Source organism: Aythya marila, assembly GCF_965140915.1.
Source record: "Aythya marila genome assembly, contig: HAP1_HAP1_SCAFFOLD_193, whole genome shotgun sequence".
Taxonomy (NCBI): domain Eukaryota; kingdom Metazoa; phylum Chordata; class Aves; order Anseriformes; family Anatidae; genus Aythya; species Aythya marila.
The window spans coordinates 53,732-68,264 of NW_028136875.1; the positions used below are offsets into that span (position 1 = coordinate 53,732).

The 14,533-nt window shown below is 64.2% G+C and overlaps 1 protein-coding gene across 3 annotated transcripts; it reads right to left on the reverse strand.

Annotated features, from left to right (window-relative positions):
• Positions 1-67: 67 nt before the first annotated feature.
• Positions 68-13,419, reverse strand: POU6F1 (POU class 6 homeobox 1). Of its 3 annotated transcripts, XM_082785744.1 has the most exons (12): positions 13,317-13,419; positions 8,813-8,879; positions 6,748-6,857; positions 5,936-6,134; positions 4,725-4,837; positions 4,030-4,255; positions 3,016-3,263; positions 2,586-2,714; positions 2,261-2,467; positions 1,745-1,883; positions 1,460-1,634; positions 861-1,331 (listed from the first exon to the last, which is right to left on the reverse strand). In XM_082785744.1, the coding sequence occupies exons 3-12, from the start codon at positions 6,799-6,801 to the stop codon at positions 986-988; spliced, it is 1,836 nt and encodes a 611-aa protein (XP_082641870.1). In that variant the 5' UTR covers positions 6,802-6,857; positions 8,813-8,879; positions 13,317-13,419; the 3' UTR covers positions 861-985. The 3 variants fall into 3 exon arrangements, with proteins under 3 accessions (XP_082641868.1, XP_082641869.1, XP_082641870.1); XM_082785742.1 differs by lacking the exon at positions 3,016-3,263 and having other exon boundaries at positions 68-1,331; XM_082785743.1 differs by lacking the exons at positions 3,016-3,263; positions 8,813-8,879; positions 13,317-13,419 and having other exon boundaries at positions 68-1,331; positions 5,936-6,117.
• Between the last annotated feature and the right edge of the window lie 1,114 nt (positions 13,420-14,533).

Here is a 14,533-nt window from a genome sequence, read left to right on the forward strand (position 1 = left end):
ACGGGGGGGGGGGGGAGCAGCCCGGCACTGGGAGTGCACCCAGGGCAAGGGAGAGCCCCCCCCCCCGCACCCCTCCGAAAAAAAGGGAAAAGGAAAAGAAAAAAGAAAAATACTGTTTATTTCACACCACTACATCAAGTGCATCAGGCTGCCGTGGCCCCGGCGGGGCCTGCTCCCCCCCCCCCACCGTGCTCCCCATCCATCTGTCCGTCTGTCCCCGTCTGTCCGTCCATCCCCAGGCTCGGAGGGGGGGGCTCAGAGGGGGGCGCTCCCCCCACTGCGGGACCCCCAAATCCTCCTCCCGGCTCGCTAACCCCATGCGGTCCCCCCCCGTAGTGCAATGTCCCCACGGGGCCGGGGGGGGCACGGGCACGGGGCCACCCTTCTGGAGGTCCAGCAGCTCCTCGGGGTCTCGACGCCTTCGTTTTCGGGTTCCCGCGGCTCTGTTTGCTCCGAGGGGGAGAGGGCTGGGAACCGGGGGGGGGGGGGCGATGAAATAAAAAGGGGGTGAAACTCAACCGGGGCTCACCGCTACCGGGCCTCAACGCTACCTCGGAAACACAGAGAAGGCGTGGAGAAGGAAGAAAATGGCCCAAAAAAACTGAAAAGTCACTCCTGGAGGGGGGGGGAGACCTGACACGGAAAGGCGGGGAGGGCGGCCCCCCCCTCACCCAGGGACACGGTGAGTGCAGGCGGGGGTCCGGCACCACGCACGTAACGGGGCCACGAGGCACACGGGAGGCGAACACGGTTGGGCCACGCGTGGGGCGGGAGGGGGGCACGGACACCAAGGCGCGGGGTCTGGGGGGGCCCCGAGCCCCCTGCCGGAGCCGGGCAGAGGGGGCGGGGGCCGGGGAAAGTCGGTCACAAAGTGCTGATGGCAGGAGGCTGGGGGCGGGGAGGGGGGATAGGGGGGCTCGGGGAGGGCGTCCGGGCTCGGGGAGGGTGCCCGGGCTTGGGGGGCCCCCCCCTCGGCCCCCTTTCCTTAGGGGATCTGAAAGACGTTGAGTTTGCTGGTGTTTTTGAGCGTCTGTCGGCGGTTGCAGAACCACACGCGGACGACTTCGCGGTCGTAGTTGAGCTCCTTGGCGATCTCGGTGATCTCCTGGCCGGTGGGCAGCGCGTTCTTCTCGAAGTGGGCGTTGAGCGCCTCGATGGCCTGCGGCGTGAAGGACGTCCGGCGCTTGCGCTTCTTGGAGGGCTCGCCCCCCACGAACTCCATCAGGTTCTGCTGCCCCTCCTGGTTGCGCAGCTCGGCCTCGCTCAGCCACTTCTCCAGCACCGGCTTCAGCTTCTGGGCGCTCTTGGGGGTGATGTCGAGCTTCTCGAACCTGCGGGGACACACCGGGAGGCGTTTTGGGGGCAGGGATGCTGCCTCGTCCCGACCTCCCTCCTCCTCCTCGTCCAGCAGCAGGATCGCTGCCTCCACCCCGCGACACCCCCAGCCCCGCGCTGGTACCTGCAGATGGCCGACTGGCTGTAGGCAGGGCCCTCGGTGGCCGTCAGGGCCTGTCCCACCTGGGTCTGCGTCAGGCCAAGGGACAGGCGCCGGATCTTGAAGTTCTTGGCGAACTCCCGGATCTCCTCCAGGTTGATGCCGTCCTCCTCCACGCCGCTGTTGGGGGCCTGGGGCTCTGCGAGCGGAGGGACGGCGTCAAAGGCGGCCGGCGGTGACCCCCCCGGGGGCTCCTCTCCCCCAGTAGGGAAGCCCAAATCCCAGTACCCCCCCCCTCGAGGGACTCACTGGCCACCAGCTGGCTGACGGTGGGCGTCTCGGAGCAGGTGATGGGGACGGGCGCCGAGGCCGCCTTGGCTGCCGGCGCAGGGTTGGCGATGACCACGGCCGGCTGCGGGAGAGCTGGGGCCGGCTGGATGGGCTGCACCTGGGTGGGCAGCGAGGGTCAGCAGCGGGGCTGGCACCCCAATCTGTGTCCCCAGTCCGGCACCATGTCCCCGATCCAGCACCATGTCCCAGTGGCCGGCCAGCCACAGGCTCAATCCATGAGGTTAAATGAGCGGCCACCGCGCTGCTTTGGATCGGGGTGGGGTGAAAGGGGCTCGGGGAAGGACAGAGCCACCCAGCCACCCAGTACAGAGCCACCCAGTTCCGTACTGGGTCCCAGCAGCCCACCACGTGCAGGGGGGAGGCGAGGCACCACGGGGTGGTTTGGGGACACCGAGCGTCCCCATCCCAGCTGGGAAATCATCCCGACAGGGCCAGGCCACGTCCCGAGGATGCTCGCGGTCGGCCCCAGCTCACCTCGCTCTTGGTGGGGGGCTCGGGGGGGCCGCTTTTCTTGATGGTGGCCGCTTGGATGGTGCCGCTGGCCAGCGTGGCGATCACCTGGCCCTGGGCATTGAGCAGCAGCTGGGGCGTCACCGCCTGCTCCTGCAGGCTCGGGGCCGGCACCGGGCTGGCGGCAGCGATGCCGGGGGGGTTCACCACCCACGGCAGGGTCCCGATCACCTGCGCGAGGGAGGAGAGCGGGGGCTGCGGGGGGGCACGTCCTTCCAGCGCCCTTCCCAGAGCTGCTGTAAGGGTGGGGGGTACTCTAGGGACGCCCCCTCCCCATCCCCGGCGGTACCTGGCCCTGGGCGTTGGTGAGGATCTGCCCCGTGATGCCCGGCACGCTGGAGATGGTGTTGGCGATCACGGGGGCGGCCGCCAGGGAGCTGAGGAGCTGCGTTTGCCCCCCCAGGGAGGCGGCGCTGATCTGTGGAGAACCGAAAGGCAGGGGTTAGGGACGGGGGCTCGGGGCTGCTCGTCCCCCCCTCATCGGGCCACCGCTCATCCCGGGGTCACTGCGTCCCCCCCCGTGGCAGGGTGGCCCCCGTGATGGGAAGCGGTCGCTCCCAGTCCTTTATCCGAGGGTTTTTTTCCCTAAGCCACTTGGCGGGCTGCCCGTGAGGCCGCCGGAGGGGGATGAGCATCCAACGGGGATGGGGAAACCGAGGCCGGGATCTGGTGCCGGGAAAGGGGAGCGGGCGCGGGCCTGGGGCTGCCCGGCTCCTTACTATGCCGGGGTTAAAGGCAAATCCCGCGGGCTGCACTGCTGCGAGCTGGGTCTGCGGCTCAAGCGGCTTCGCCACGGGCGGCGTGGGCGCTGCAGCGGGCTGCGGCAGGATGGGGGGCTGGCTGGGCACGGCGGGCGCCGGGGGGAACACGCTCTGCGGCTGCAGGGGGGGCCGGGGCTGCACCGCAGCCGGCAGCGGCTGGGCAGGCTGCACCGGGGCCGGTATCACCGTGTTGAGGACGGCGGCGACTGCAAAGAGACGGAGAGAGCGTGAGCCGGGGGGAGCAGGGGATGGCGGGGACGGCTGGGAGGCTCCAGGATGGGACCCGAGGCTCGCTGGGTCCCCGGTCTGCCCCCCTCCCAAAGGGAACCGCATCGCCCGTGTGCTCCTCGCACGTCCCAAAGGAGCTCCCGGCAGCCGTGCACCCGGCTGGGCTGAGCTGCAGGATGCGTCCTGCCCCCGAAGGGCTGCCCGAACCCACACAGAGCTGGGTCCCCGTCCCAGCTGGGGATGGATCCGGACAAGGCTTTCTGCCCCCGGCTCCGCGGGGAGCTCGGAGGAGGCGATTCCCTGCTGCAGAAGGGCACAGATCCTGCCCGGGCACCGCAGAGCCCCCGCGGCGCTGCCCCTTGGGGAGGGTCACAGCCCCCTGTGGACCTGCACCCGCTGCAGCGGCGTGACACGGCCACAGCCCCAAACCTGCCCCGGACCCCAGACCCCCAGCACTGTCCCTGTAGCCTCATCTCCCCCCCCCCCAACCGCTGCCTTCCTCCCCCTCACCGCTGCCTTCCTCCCTCGCGCCGTCTCCTTCCTCCCTCCCTCTCGCCGCCCCTCTCCGACGCTCCCAGCACCTTTCGGCCTCGGGGGGGTCGCCACAAACCCTGCTTCTTCCAGCGCCCGCGATTAAACACCGTTTCAGACCCCTCCTGGAGAGGACGGCCTCGGTTCGGCAACAAGCCGGGGAGGACCAGGCGTGCAATTAAGGATGCTGCAAAGCAGAAGAGCACCGGTTACCTTGCAGATTGGCTATAGGTGGTTTGAAAATTCCCCCTGTAGGAGAAGCAGCCGTCAGTCCGGGAAGGGCAGCGACCGTTGCTGTAGGAAATGTCCACACAGCCAGCCCCTGCTGACCTGCCACTTGACCTGCAATACTGATGGGGATAAGAAGAGGTTGAGTAACTGTCCCTGCTGGAACCATTACTCCTGTCACAACTGTTGCTAAGTTTTCCTGAGTCAAGACCTGCAAAAGCAAACAAGATTTAAAAAAGAACAAAAATCAACGCCACTGCAGACAGCATCAGCGAGGCAAGAGCGAGCACAGTCTTTGCAAAGGGGGCGCGCAGCTGGCCCGGGGTCCCTCCCATCTCAGCAGCTGGGTTCCCAGCTCCGCGGAGCCCCCCCCCACGACCCCCCCGAGGGGGGGAGATGCCCCCCATATCCCCCCCCCCCGACCACCACCACCACCACCACGGCCGTGGCTCTGGCAGCACCTCGGGCGGCGTGGTCCGGGAGGCAGCTCCTGCGCCCCGTGCCAGCAGCCGCCGTCGCTGCCCCGGGTGCCCACCACCAACGGGTGTCCCCCCCCCAAGTCCCATCCCCGGGTTCCTGCCCCCCCCCCCGGGCTCCCCTGCAAGCTGCCGCGCTCCCCCTGCCCCTCCAGCCCCCCCCAGTGCCCCAGCCCCGTCCCATGCCCCCCCTGGGGTAGTTACCTGCGGGGCGGCCAGCGGGGCCAAGGGCTGCGGCTGCTGGCTGGCGGCGTGGCCGAAGGTGCCGCTGGGGGGGCCGCTGCTGGGGGATGCTCCGGCTGCCGGCTTGGTTTTGCCTTGGGGGGGGCAGAGGAGAGGGTTTGAGAGGCGCTGGGGTAAGGGGGGGACCCAAATCACAGCCACAACGCCTCCCCGGGTATGAGCGTCCCTCCCAGGGCTGTCCCTGTCCCCCCCCCCGGGGATGGTGCTGGGGCAGCACCGCAGCAGCAGCCCCCCCATGGGATTTGGGGGGGTCGTTGCCTTGGTTATGGGATGCAGGGGAAGGGAGTTTGGGGCTTATTATGGGGCAGGGACCCAAGGAGGGGGAAGGAAGGGGTTAGGAGATCTCGGGGGGGGTGCACGCTGCGCCTGTTCCCCCCCCCCAGCCCAAATCAGCAGCGGCTGCGGCGGTGCCAGCACCCGACGGGGGCACCCTGGGGCGGTGGAAGTTTTGTAACTACACAAAAACAGTTTCCAGAAAATGGAGGCAATTCGCTGCGCGGGTGAAACCTTGCATTCTTCTGCTAAAGCTGTTTTAGTTAATTTGCATTTGCATTTTCCAACCCAAATGCACAGGAGATGGTAAGATTTCTAAGCTATCGTTAACATCCAGGTAAGAGGAAACCTCGTTCCTAATCCTTATTTATTACTTTTGAAAGACCTGTTTATTTTTTGAGCAACCTCCTGTATTTATTCTGCGCAACTTCTAATAACGGCAGCCCTTGGGTACAAAATCCACATAATCCTCTTCTATTTTTGTAAAAAGAAAGACACCCTTTTCCTGTCTTCTCCTTCGTCAGAAAAAAAAACAAAAAAAACTTTTACCAAATAAATACTTTTCTCATCTACGAGCCAGGCATTTCTCAGATTTGGGTCGCTGCCCAGAAATAGCTACAGGTCCATGAAGGTTTTTTTGTAATAATAAAAAAAGCTTTTTTATTATTTTTTTTTTGTAGCAAAATCGCCGTGGTTCTAAGACAAGGTCTAAGCATGGCTCTGGGTGCAGGATCCTTCCCCCTCCCAGCTGCCGGAGGAGGAATTATTTTGCTGAACCCTAACGGAGCTCGGCACGGGGATGCTCCGGAGCGAGGGATGGGGGCTGCTCGTCCCACTGAGCACCCCGGAGCCCAGTCTGCCTGCAGGGCTGGCAGGAGCGGGGCAGGAGAACATCTCACCGGCCGCCTCCGTGCTGCACGAGGTCTCGGTGCTGGGCGGCACCTCCTCTCTGCCCGGGTCGCCGCTCCCTGGCGGGGAGCCCCGTGCGCCCTCCCCGGGTGGCATCTCCGAAGGTTTCCTGTCCTCCTCGGCCGGCGGCGGGGCGTCCACGCCGACCTCCAGCACGCGGATCGTCTCGTGGCTGGACATGACAATGACCTGCAGAGGCGTCCCCAAACACCCGTCAGCTCCGGGGGCTGGCCCCCGGCTGCTGGGCTCCCCCCGTCCCATGGGACCCCCAAAACAGAGCGTGCAGAGCCCCCCCAGCCCCTCGAGAAGGGGTGTATGGGGGTGGACGCTGCCCCAGCACTGAGGGGTCTGGGCCAGCATTTTGCTGTCTGAGTTAATTAGCAGCTTTGGGGCTCCCCTGTAATTAACCCCAGCCCCGTGTGCATTGGAGGGTGATGTCTGCAGCGGTAAAACACGGCTGGCAACGGCCGTGGCAGCCCCAGCAGAGCTGGTATTTGCTGCTAAAAACCAGCAAAACGGCAAAACTCCCTGCACAGAGGCAGAACAACGCCGGAGTGAACGGCTGGGGCTGGGCGAGCCCCCGGTACACCACCTCCTGCACGGGGACATGGGGAGCCCAGAGCAGTTTTGCTCCTGTGGCTGGAATTTTGCTCCTGCAGCTGCAGTTTTGCTCCTCTGGATGCAAAAGCAACCGAGAGCAGCTCCCAGGGCTGCGGGGAGCCGAGGCGTGGAGCAGTTTTCCTGCACCCGCTGCCCCCCCCCCACCTCACCCTGCGTGCCCCAGGACGCGGGGTGCCCCTACCTGCTCGTTGACCGTCAGCGGGGCCTCCTGGGTCTGCACGGCTTCGGGGTCCATGGTGTCCCCGGGGAGGCGGGAGAGGGCAGGGGGAGCCGGCTCACACCTTCCTCATGCTGCAAGTGAGGGACACCGCAGTTTGTCCCCGAGCCACCGGGCACCGCGGGGCCACGCGCTGGGAGCTGAACGCTCCTGGAGGCTCCCCGTGCCGCCCTGCCCGTCCAGCCTCCTGTTTTACCAGCCCTTTACCAGCCCTGGCTGGGGCTCGGGGAGGTGCAGGGCTTGCTGACACCCCCCTGCCCTGCTCCAAGGGGATGCGTGAGCCTGGGGGGCCCTTCTGAGCACCCCGTTTCCAGCAGGAGGCTGTGGAAGAGTCGGTGTCCCCCCCCCAGGAGGGGCTGGGGCCGTGGGGCTAGCCCAGTTTGTTTGGTGAGGGTCAAAACGCACAGCGAGCAACGAAAACTCGCTCCGGGGGCCAAGCCTCTTCCCCTCTCCTCTCCCACCGTGCTTGGGGAGATGAGGGTTAGGGTTAGGGTCATTAGGGTTAGGGTTAGGGTTAGGGTTAGGGTCATTAGGGTTAGGGTTAGGGTTTGGGTTAGGGTTCCTGCAGCCCCCTTTCCAAACCCTCAAAAAGCAGCCATGAACCCGTGGCTGCTTGGGCACAGAGCGGGTCCCCAGGGGTCTCGGTGACACCCCCGGCTCTCCCAAGCCCCCAGTGCCGAACATCAGCAGCAGAAGCCTCGACCTGCTCCGTCCCAAGGGGACCTGGGGCGTTGGGGTGCTTTGGCTGATGTTTTTGGGGGGTGAGACGAGTCGCTCCCGATGGCAGGGGCTCGGCACACCTGTTGGAAGGCGGCTCGTCCTCCCCCAGCGCCCCTCATTATCCCGTTTGGTCACGTAGTGTCCCCTCGCCGCCTTACAGGAGCATAATTGCCTTTATAAGAGGCTTATGAATTTTTTATTAGGAATGTCTCTGGGACACATTTAACCAGCCGGCCTGGATGACATTCAAAATTACTTGATGCATGTGTGAAGGTGTCCTTGTTTGTGGAGCTGCGCAGGTGCCTGGGGCGTGTTTATCCTGGTGGGAGCAGCCAGACCCCAGCTCAACCTGCCCAAAATGCCCCAAAACACTGGGTCCTGCAGCTCCCTCTGCCCTCTGATCCTGTCTCTGCGTCCTGAGCTGGGGCCAGCATCTGCAGTTCCTAACCATCACTTGGATCCCGCCACTCCAAGGGTGCCCAAATGGAATTAAGAGCCAAATTCTCATTTGAAACTCACCAGGGGCCGAGCATCTCGCTCCCTGAGGCTTTTCAACCGCTGCCCATCATTTATCGTCGGCAGCCAAACGATGCCGGGGGTCCCAGCACAGCACCAGGATGGGGCTCGGCAGCCTCCTGCCCCTGCCATGGTCCTGCCGGGCTCATCCCAAAACCTCGCCCAGGGCTGGGGGGCTGCAGAGCTTCAGCCCCATGGCCAGATTCGGGGGGGGGGCATCCCCACACCCCGTGACTGCTCCCCGGTACCCACTGCGAATTTTTAAACCTGGCCTGAGCTTCAGAGCACACAAACACCTTGGGATGCCAGCGCGCGGTTTAATTAACAATTTATTCCGGTGCAACGGAGAGCAGGGCGAGGGACGAGCTAGCGGCTTACGCAGGCAGCTGGCGTAATTAAAAGTTAATGAGCTCCCCGGCAGCCAGAGCTGGGCGAGTGGCGAGGAAGCCGGAGCAGGGGATGCTCGTGCTGCCTGGGGGCAGGTGGGGAGGAAAACTCTTGGACCCGAGGTGCGAAGGGTCCTGCTCCGTGCAGGGCGAGAGAGGGAAGGAAAACTCGCAGCGGGTGGCAGGCGCCGGTCGGGGGGCTCTGCCCTGCCTGCTGCTGAATTCCCCCCTCCGGCTGCAGTCTGGGTGCTGCATATCGCGATATGTCGCCTCTGTGTCCCCTGGCACCCAGGAGCTGGGGAAGGGTCTCGGTCCCGTCCCGTCCCCTCCCTGCCTGGGATGTCACCGTGTCCCTGGGGGGAGCACTGGGGCTGCCTTTACGGAAGGGAAGGCCGGCGCTCACTCACGGTTTGCTCGGGGTGCAGTCGGGCTCCTGGAGGGGCTCGGGGCTGGTCCTCGGGTTCAGGCAGTCGGCTGTGGGGAGAGAGAAAGCAGGGCTGGAGGGGAGGGGAGGCTGAGCCCCGGGACAAGGAGCCCCGAGCCGAAGAAGCGAACTGTCCCCAGCACCGTCCCCAGCACGCGCAGTAGCTAAAAGCTAAGGCACGAATTCACCTCCCTCGGGGACTCGGGGGGTCGCGACACAGGGACCCCCCCCGCAAGCACCAGGGCTCGTTTCCACCCATCCAAGCCCCCAGCCCCACGAGGGGAGGCGAGGCCGGGAGCCCTGTCCAGCCCGTGGGTTTCTCCCAGCACGGCCGGAGCAGCGAGAGGCTGCAGAGGGCATCGCGCCCGCGCCAGCCACCGCCTCTATCGCCGCGAGGGGCTTCGATCCGCTCAGGCTTGCCCCGCGGGGGAAGACTCAAATAACGCAGAGAGAAGAGGAGAGAGATTTTTTTTTTTTTTTCCTCGGTGCTGTGCAAAGAGACCAATTAGTGCGCTAGACGATTAAACAGACATTTCATCATGTCAGGCTCGGCGCGCTTTGGCGGTGCGCTTTGGGTTTGGGAGCGGGCTGCTTCTCCTCCAGCAGCCCTTCTGCAGGTCGGCAGTACCATTTCATTTTCCTTCTTCACACATTTTTCGCAATTAATGGGACAAATAATTTGTCCAGATGGTGGTGTTAAGTGCACGCAGCAAGAAGACAGCCATTTCGCAACAGATGGCGACAAGGAAATGAAATGCACAAAATAATAATAATATTTAAAAAAAAAAAAAAAAGAGGGGGGAAAAAAGGAGAGGATAATTTAAGATGCTCTGAGTCTCACTGTGAATATAATTGCCATGTTAATTACAAGCGTTGATGAGTCAGAAACGTAGCCACTCGGATCCCAAGTGGGCAGAAATCTAAGTTTGAACAAACTTGCCACAGGTGAGGAACCCTCAGAGGTTAATTAGGGCCGGTCCGTACAGAAGACATTTTGGACACGGTTACAGCTCGCTAATTACTCGCTGTCATTACCCCAGATTAATTCCTCTGGATGGCCATTCCTGCCCCAGGCTCGGGACTTTCCAAGCTCCATGGCAGGGGGAAAGGCCCTGCCACAGGTGGGCGAGCCCTAAAACCGCGGTAACACCGATTCCTCCCCCAGTTGGGCCTTTCACACTCGCACCCCAACGTGGCCAGTGCAGGACCCAACGCGCCTTTTTACCCTTTCTTGACCCTTTCTTGAAGTTCATGGCCCCTAAGACGTGTCAGTGCGAGGCTGACCCGCTGTTTAATCGTGGATGTTGCGCTGTGAGCCCACCGGCCTTAGCAAAGGGGAAATCCAGCCCTTGAAACCTCTCTGGTTTTCCCAGCACGGCCATTGGGGTTTTCTCTTCGAAGCCCAAACATCTGCTGGCACCCCAGAGGCACCGTCCCGAGGCTCCCAGCGCACCTCGGGCAGTGGGCCCGGCCACGGCTACCGATGGGGAAACTGAGGCAGGGGATGAGATGCGCCCCCCCCTGCCACAAAGCGGTTTGTGGATCTCAAACCCGTCCATTTCTGACAAAACCAGGCTGCTCGGAGCTGCCGGGAGCATTCCTGCAGCTGAGCTGACACGGTGAGCTCCAGCAGCCCTGGGCTCAGCCCCACAGCATCTCGCTGCCGGACCTGAACGCGGCTCCTTAATGCAACCTGGCGGGGCAAAGAGGCTTACGGGACCCAGAGCCCCAGGAGATGAGCCTCTAATTCCTTCGGCTGTGCTTAAAAACACGTGCCTCCGAATCAAAACCTGTCCACTAAGCAGCGGCAGGATGCAAATCTGATTTCTGCCCCATCCTTTTGGCACCACAGGGACTCCGGGACGGCCTGCTGGCATCGCTCGGTCGTGGTGAAACAGCCCCTGGGCACACAGGGCTCAGGCCACCGGCACATCCCTTTGCGTTCCCAGGTTGCTGAGCTGATTTCACCCCAAAATCAGGCCCCAGACCCCAGCGTGGCACAGCACGAGGACCTCGGCTCCTGGCGCAGGACTGCAAAATGCTGATGTCCCGTTACAGGAGCAGCTCCTCGGTCCCCGGTCCAAGCCCTGCCTGGCTGGCTGCAGCAGGGAGCGTGGTTTTACAGCCAGCTGTAAATTCCTGGAGATTGGGGCTCTAAGGGAAAGCTGGCGTCAGCCGTAACTGGAAGACGGCGAAGGCTTCAGGACAGAGGTTTCTTCTGCTGGGAGGGCTTTGGAGCAGCTCCCCGGTGCTCCTGGTTACTCATCCATGGCTTGAGTCAAGCTCGTTCCTGGAAAAACCCATGCCAGGGCTTGGGCCGGCCAAATCTTGAAGACGAGTCCGGGAAAAGGCATCGACGAGCCCAAGGGGAGCCCTGCCAAGGCGAGCAGAAAGACGCAGGGGCTGCCTGGAGCCAGTGAGAGCCACTTTGAGTGAAGTGAGCGGGGCCGAGCCGAGCTTGGCTGCGTGCCCACAGGCACCAGGGCAGGAGCGAGCTTGGGGAGGGGTCTGCGTGGCTGAAACGGAGCCCCCGGCACGTCCCAGCCTGCAGCCCCTCACCCCGGGGCTGCGTTTTGGCGTGCAGACACCTGCGTGGGACGGAGCACCAAAGGGACAGGGCGCTTTGCATCGGCCAGCAGCGACGTGCCCGGAGCTGGCACCGCGCGCTGCGGGACCCCAGCCCCAGCACAACCTCGCAGGGGAAACACCCCAAATCAGTCGACCAGGGCTTCCTGCCAGCTTGGGGGCTTAACTCCATTATTTGCAAAATCCTCTTTGCGCCGTTGAAAATGAAGATTTTTCTCCTGGCTGCGTTGTGCTTTTACCCTTTCTGGCCACTATTGCCCTAAAACGCCCCCGGGAAGGTGCGGGGCAGCCCCGTGCCCTGTGCCCACCTCCGCCACCGACGGCTCGCACGACCTTGGTTGCATTACTTCACCTCCCATCACCTCCCACCTCCACGGGGTTTGGGGGGCAGAAACCCGTCCTGATCCCAAATAAAACCTCGGAGGACGATGGGGATCCCCCCTTCCCCCGGCACAGACCCCGGCACCGGCAGCAGCCGCGCGGTGACTTCCCAGGGACCCGCTCGTCTCCCCGGAGAGCCGGGAGAAGGATTTTTATTCCCGCTGCGCCGCCGACGCCGGGGAGGAGAGGGATGAAGTTCACCTCCCAAGGTCATGCCAGAGGGTGGCAAAACCAGGAGCAGATTTCCCGTCCCTCGAGCCGCTGCATTCGGAGCTCCCATCTGGCTCCCCCCAAAAATAGCGACCGCAGCATCGAGCGCCCGGGGCTGCCAGCACCAGAGGCACCCTGGGGGGGCCCAGGATGTCTCGGAGGGACGGCACAGTGGGTCTGGGGGGGGACAGGACCCCCCCACGCACACACACAAAAAACAATAACACCACGGTCCTGTGGAATGTAATGGGGGGGGCAGTGCTCTGCCCCTCAGTGGGGTGGGGGGGGCTAAAAGGGGGTTCCTGGGATGGGGGGGGCTAAAAGGGGGTTCCTGGGTGAAGATGGAGCCCGTGACGGCGGCACGGGATGGGGAGGGGGGCGAGGAGGGAGGCAGCCCCCCCATCCCCTGCACCTCCAGCTGGGGCTCTGCGGCACCACGGAAAGTGCCCCCCCCCCCCCAAAAAAAAAAAAAAAGCAAACGGGGGGCTCAGAGCAGCAGCACAAGCTGTCCCCCCCCCAAGGGGTGAGCTGTCCCCGGGGCAGGGACCCCCCCCGCAGGGACACGCGGCCCCCCCACTTTGCCGCACGCCGTGCCCAGCCCCACACTATGCCCCCCCCCCGAATGTCCTTGCCCCCCCCAGCTGTACTCTCCATCCTCCCCCGAGGTGCAGCATCCTCCCCCCCCCCGTGTCCCCCCCTCCCCAGGGCTCTGCTCCCCCCCCCCCGGAGCCCCCGGGCTCCCAAATCCCTTCCGAGCACCTGAACCCCCCCGGATCCCTCACCCCGAGCTGGGGGGGGGCCCTTCCCCTCCCACCCGGGGGGGGCTCCCTTTGCCCTGCACCTCCAGCACCCCAACACCGCCCCCCCCCGCAGCACCCTTCACCCCCCGCTTTATTCCTCCTGCCCCCCCAACCCCCACCTCCCTCACCCCCAAATTATCACCGTGTCCCCCCCCAACCCCGCTACGATCCCATTTTCCCCGCTGTGTGTGTGTGTGTGGGGGGGGGGGGGGGCACCCAACGCTCCGGGACCCCCGTTCCCCCCCCACCCTCCCCACTCCCCCCCTTTTCCCCTCGGTGCCCCCCACTTTCCCCGGTGCCCCCCCCCCTCCCCTCTTTCCGCCGCCTCTCCCCGTTTTCCCCGCTCCCCCCCCCGCATCCCCCCCCGGCCCGGACTCACCCGGGCTCTCTTTATCATAAATATATAAATTATGCTAATTACGGCATTGCATATTCACCGCGGCGGGGCCCCGCCGCCCCCCGCCCCGGCCCCGGCCCCGGTCCCGGCCCCGGCCCCGGCCCCGCACTCACCGGCGGCTCCGCGCGGCCCCGCGCCCGCTCCCGCTCCGCTGCCGGCGAGAATTAAAAATTCATCGCGGCGGCGGCGGCGGCACAAAGGGGAGGGAGGCGGCGAGCGGGGCCCGGAGGCTGGAAGAGAGGGGAGGGGGGGGGGGGGGAAAGGAAAAAAAATATATATATAAATAAATAAAAAATAAAATGAAGGGGGGACGGCCCCGGCCCGGAGCTCCCCGAGGAGGGAGGTGGTGGTGGGTTTTTTTTCTGGGGAAAAAGGGAGGTTGGGGTGGGTTTTGGGGGGTTTTGGTGGTTATTTTTTTTTTTTTTTCGTTTTTTTCTTTTTTTCCTTTCCCTCGGTGGGATTTTTTAGCTGCTGCGTCATGAACATAATTTATGCGCAGGCCTTTGCCGCATCCCCGGGCTGCCACGCTGCTCGCCGCCGCCGGGGGCGCACGGAGCCCCCCCCCCTCCAGCCCCGAGACCCCCAAAGTCAGGGCTCCCCGAAACGGAGCCCCCTCCCCGAGCTCCGAGACCCCCAAATTAAGAGCTCCCCCAAAACAGAGCCCCTTCCCCAAGTCCCGAGACCCCCAAATTAACAGCTCCCTCAAAACAGAGCCCCCCTCCCCGAGCCCTGAGACCCCCAAAGTCCGGGCTCCCCCAAACCGGAGCCCCCCAAGTCCACCGCACCGCAGCCCCTCAAACCTTGAGACCCCTGAGCCTCCCCCCACGCTTTGGGGTCACCCTTTGCAACCCCCCAGCAGCCGTGTCCCCCTGCAGAGCTGGGGAGCCCCCCAGCACTGCACCACCCCTCAATCCCTCTGGCTCCGAGCAAGCTCGCCGTGGCCCTAATTCGGCATTTGATCACCAGAAATTAATTGTCACATTAACGCGCAGCTCCCCGGGGGCAGCACAAACAGGGTGCCCCCCGTTTGCCACTTTCCTTTTGGGGGCTGCGACTCGGGATAAAACCCCGGGGCCAAACCCTTTACAGGGCTCGAGGACTTTGCCCCAAAACCACCCCAAAAAGCCTCGCCGAGGCTGCGAGGAGGGAGCTGGAGGCCCGGGGAAGCCCCAGTAATAATTCAAGAGGCTCCATGTTCCCGGCATAGCATTAGCCTCAGATCCAGCCTCCCGCCGTAATATGCAGGAGGCTGAGCTCTGAGCCACGCTCGGCTCTCGCAGCCTCCCCTCCCTGGGGCTGGGGGGTGTCGGGGGGCTTCGGGGCACCCGCT

What these genes read in the sequence shown, in the direction of transcription:
- POU6F1 (XM_082785742.1), bottom strand. Translation starts at nt 6,801, where the DNA reads ATGGACCCCGAAGCCGTGCAGACCCAGGAGGCCCCGCTGACGGTCAAC. An exon ending in CGCTGACGGTCAACGAGCAG is followed by an intron (nt 6,135 to 6,747) that starts GTAGGGGCACCC and finishes ACGCCTCTGCAG; the next exon opens with GTCATTGTCATGTCCAGCCA. An exon ending in ACCTATAGCCAATCTGCAAG is followed by an intron (nt 2,715 to 4,029) that starts GTAACCGGTGCT and finishes GGTTCTCCACAG; the next exon opens with ATCAGCGCCGCCTCCCTGGG.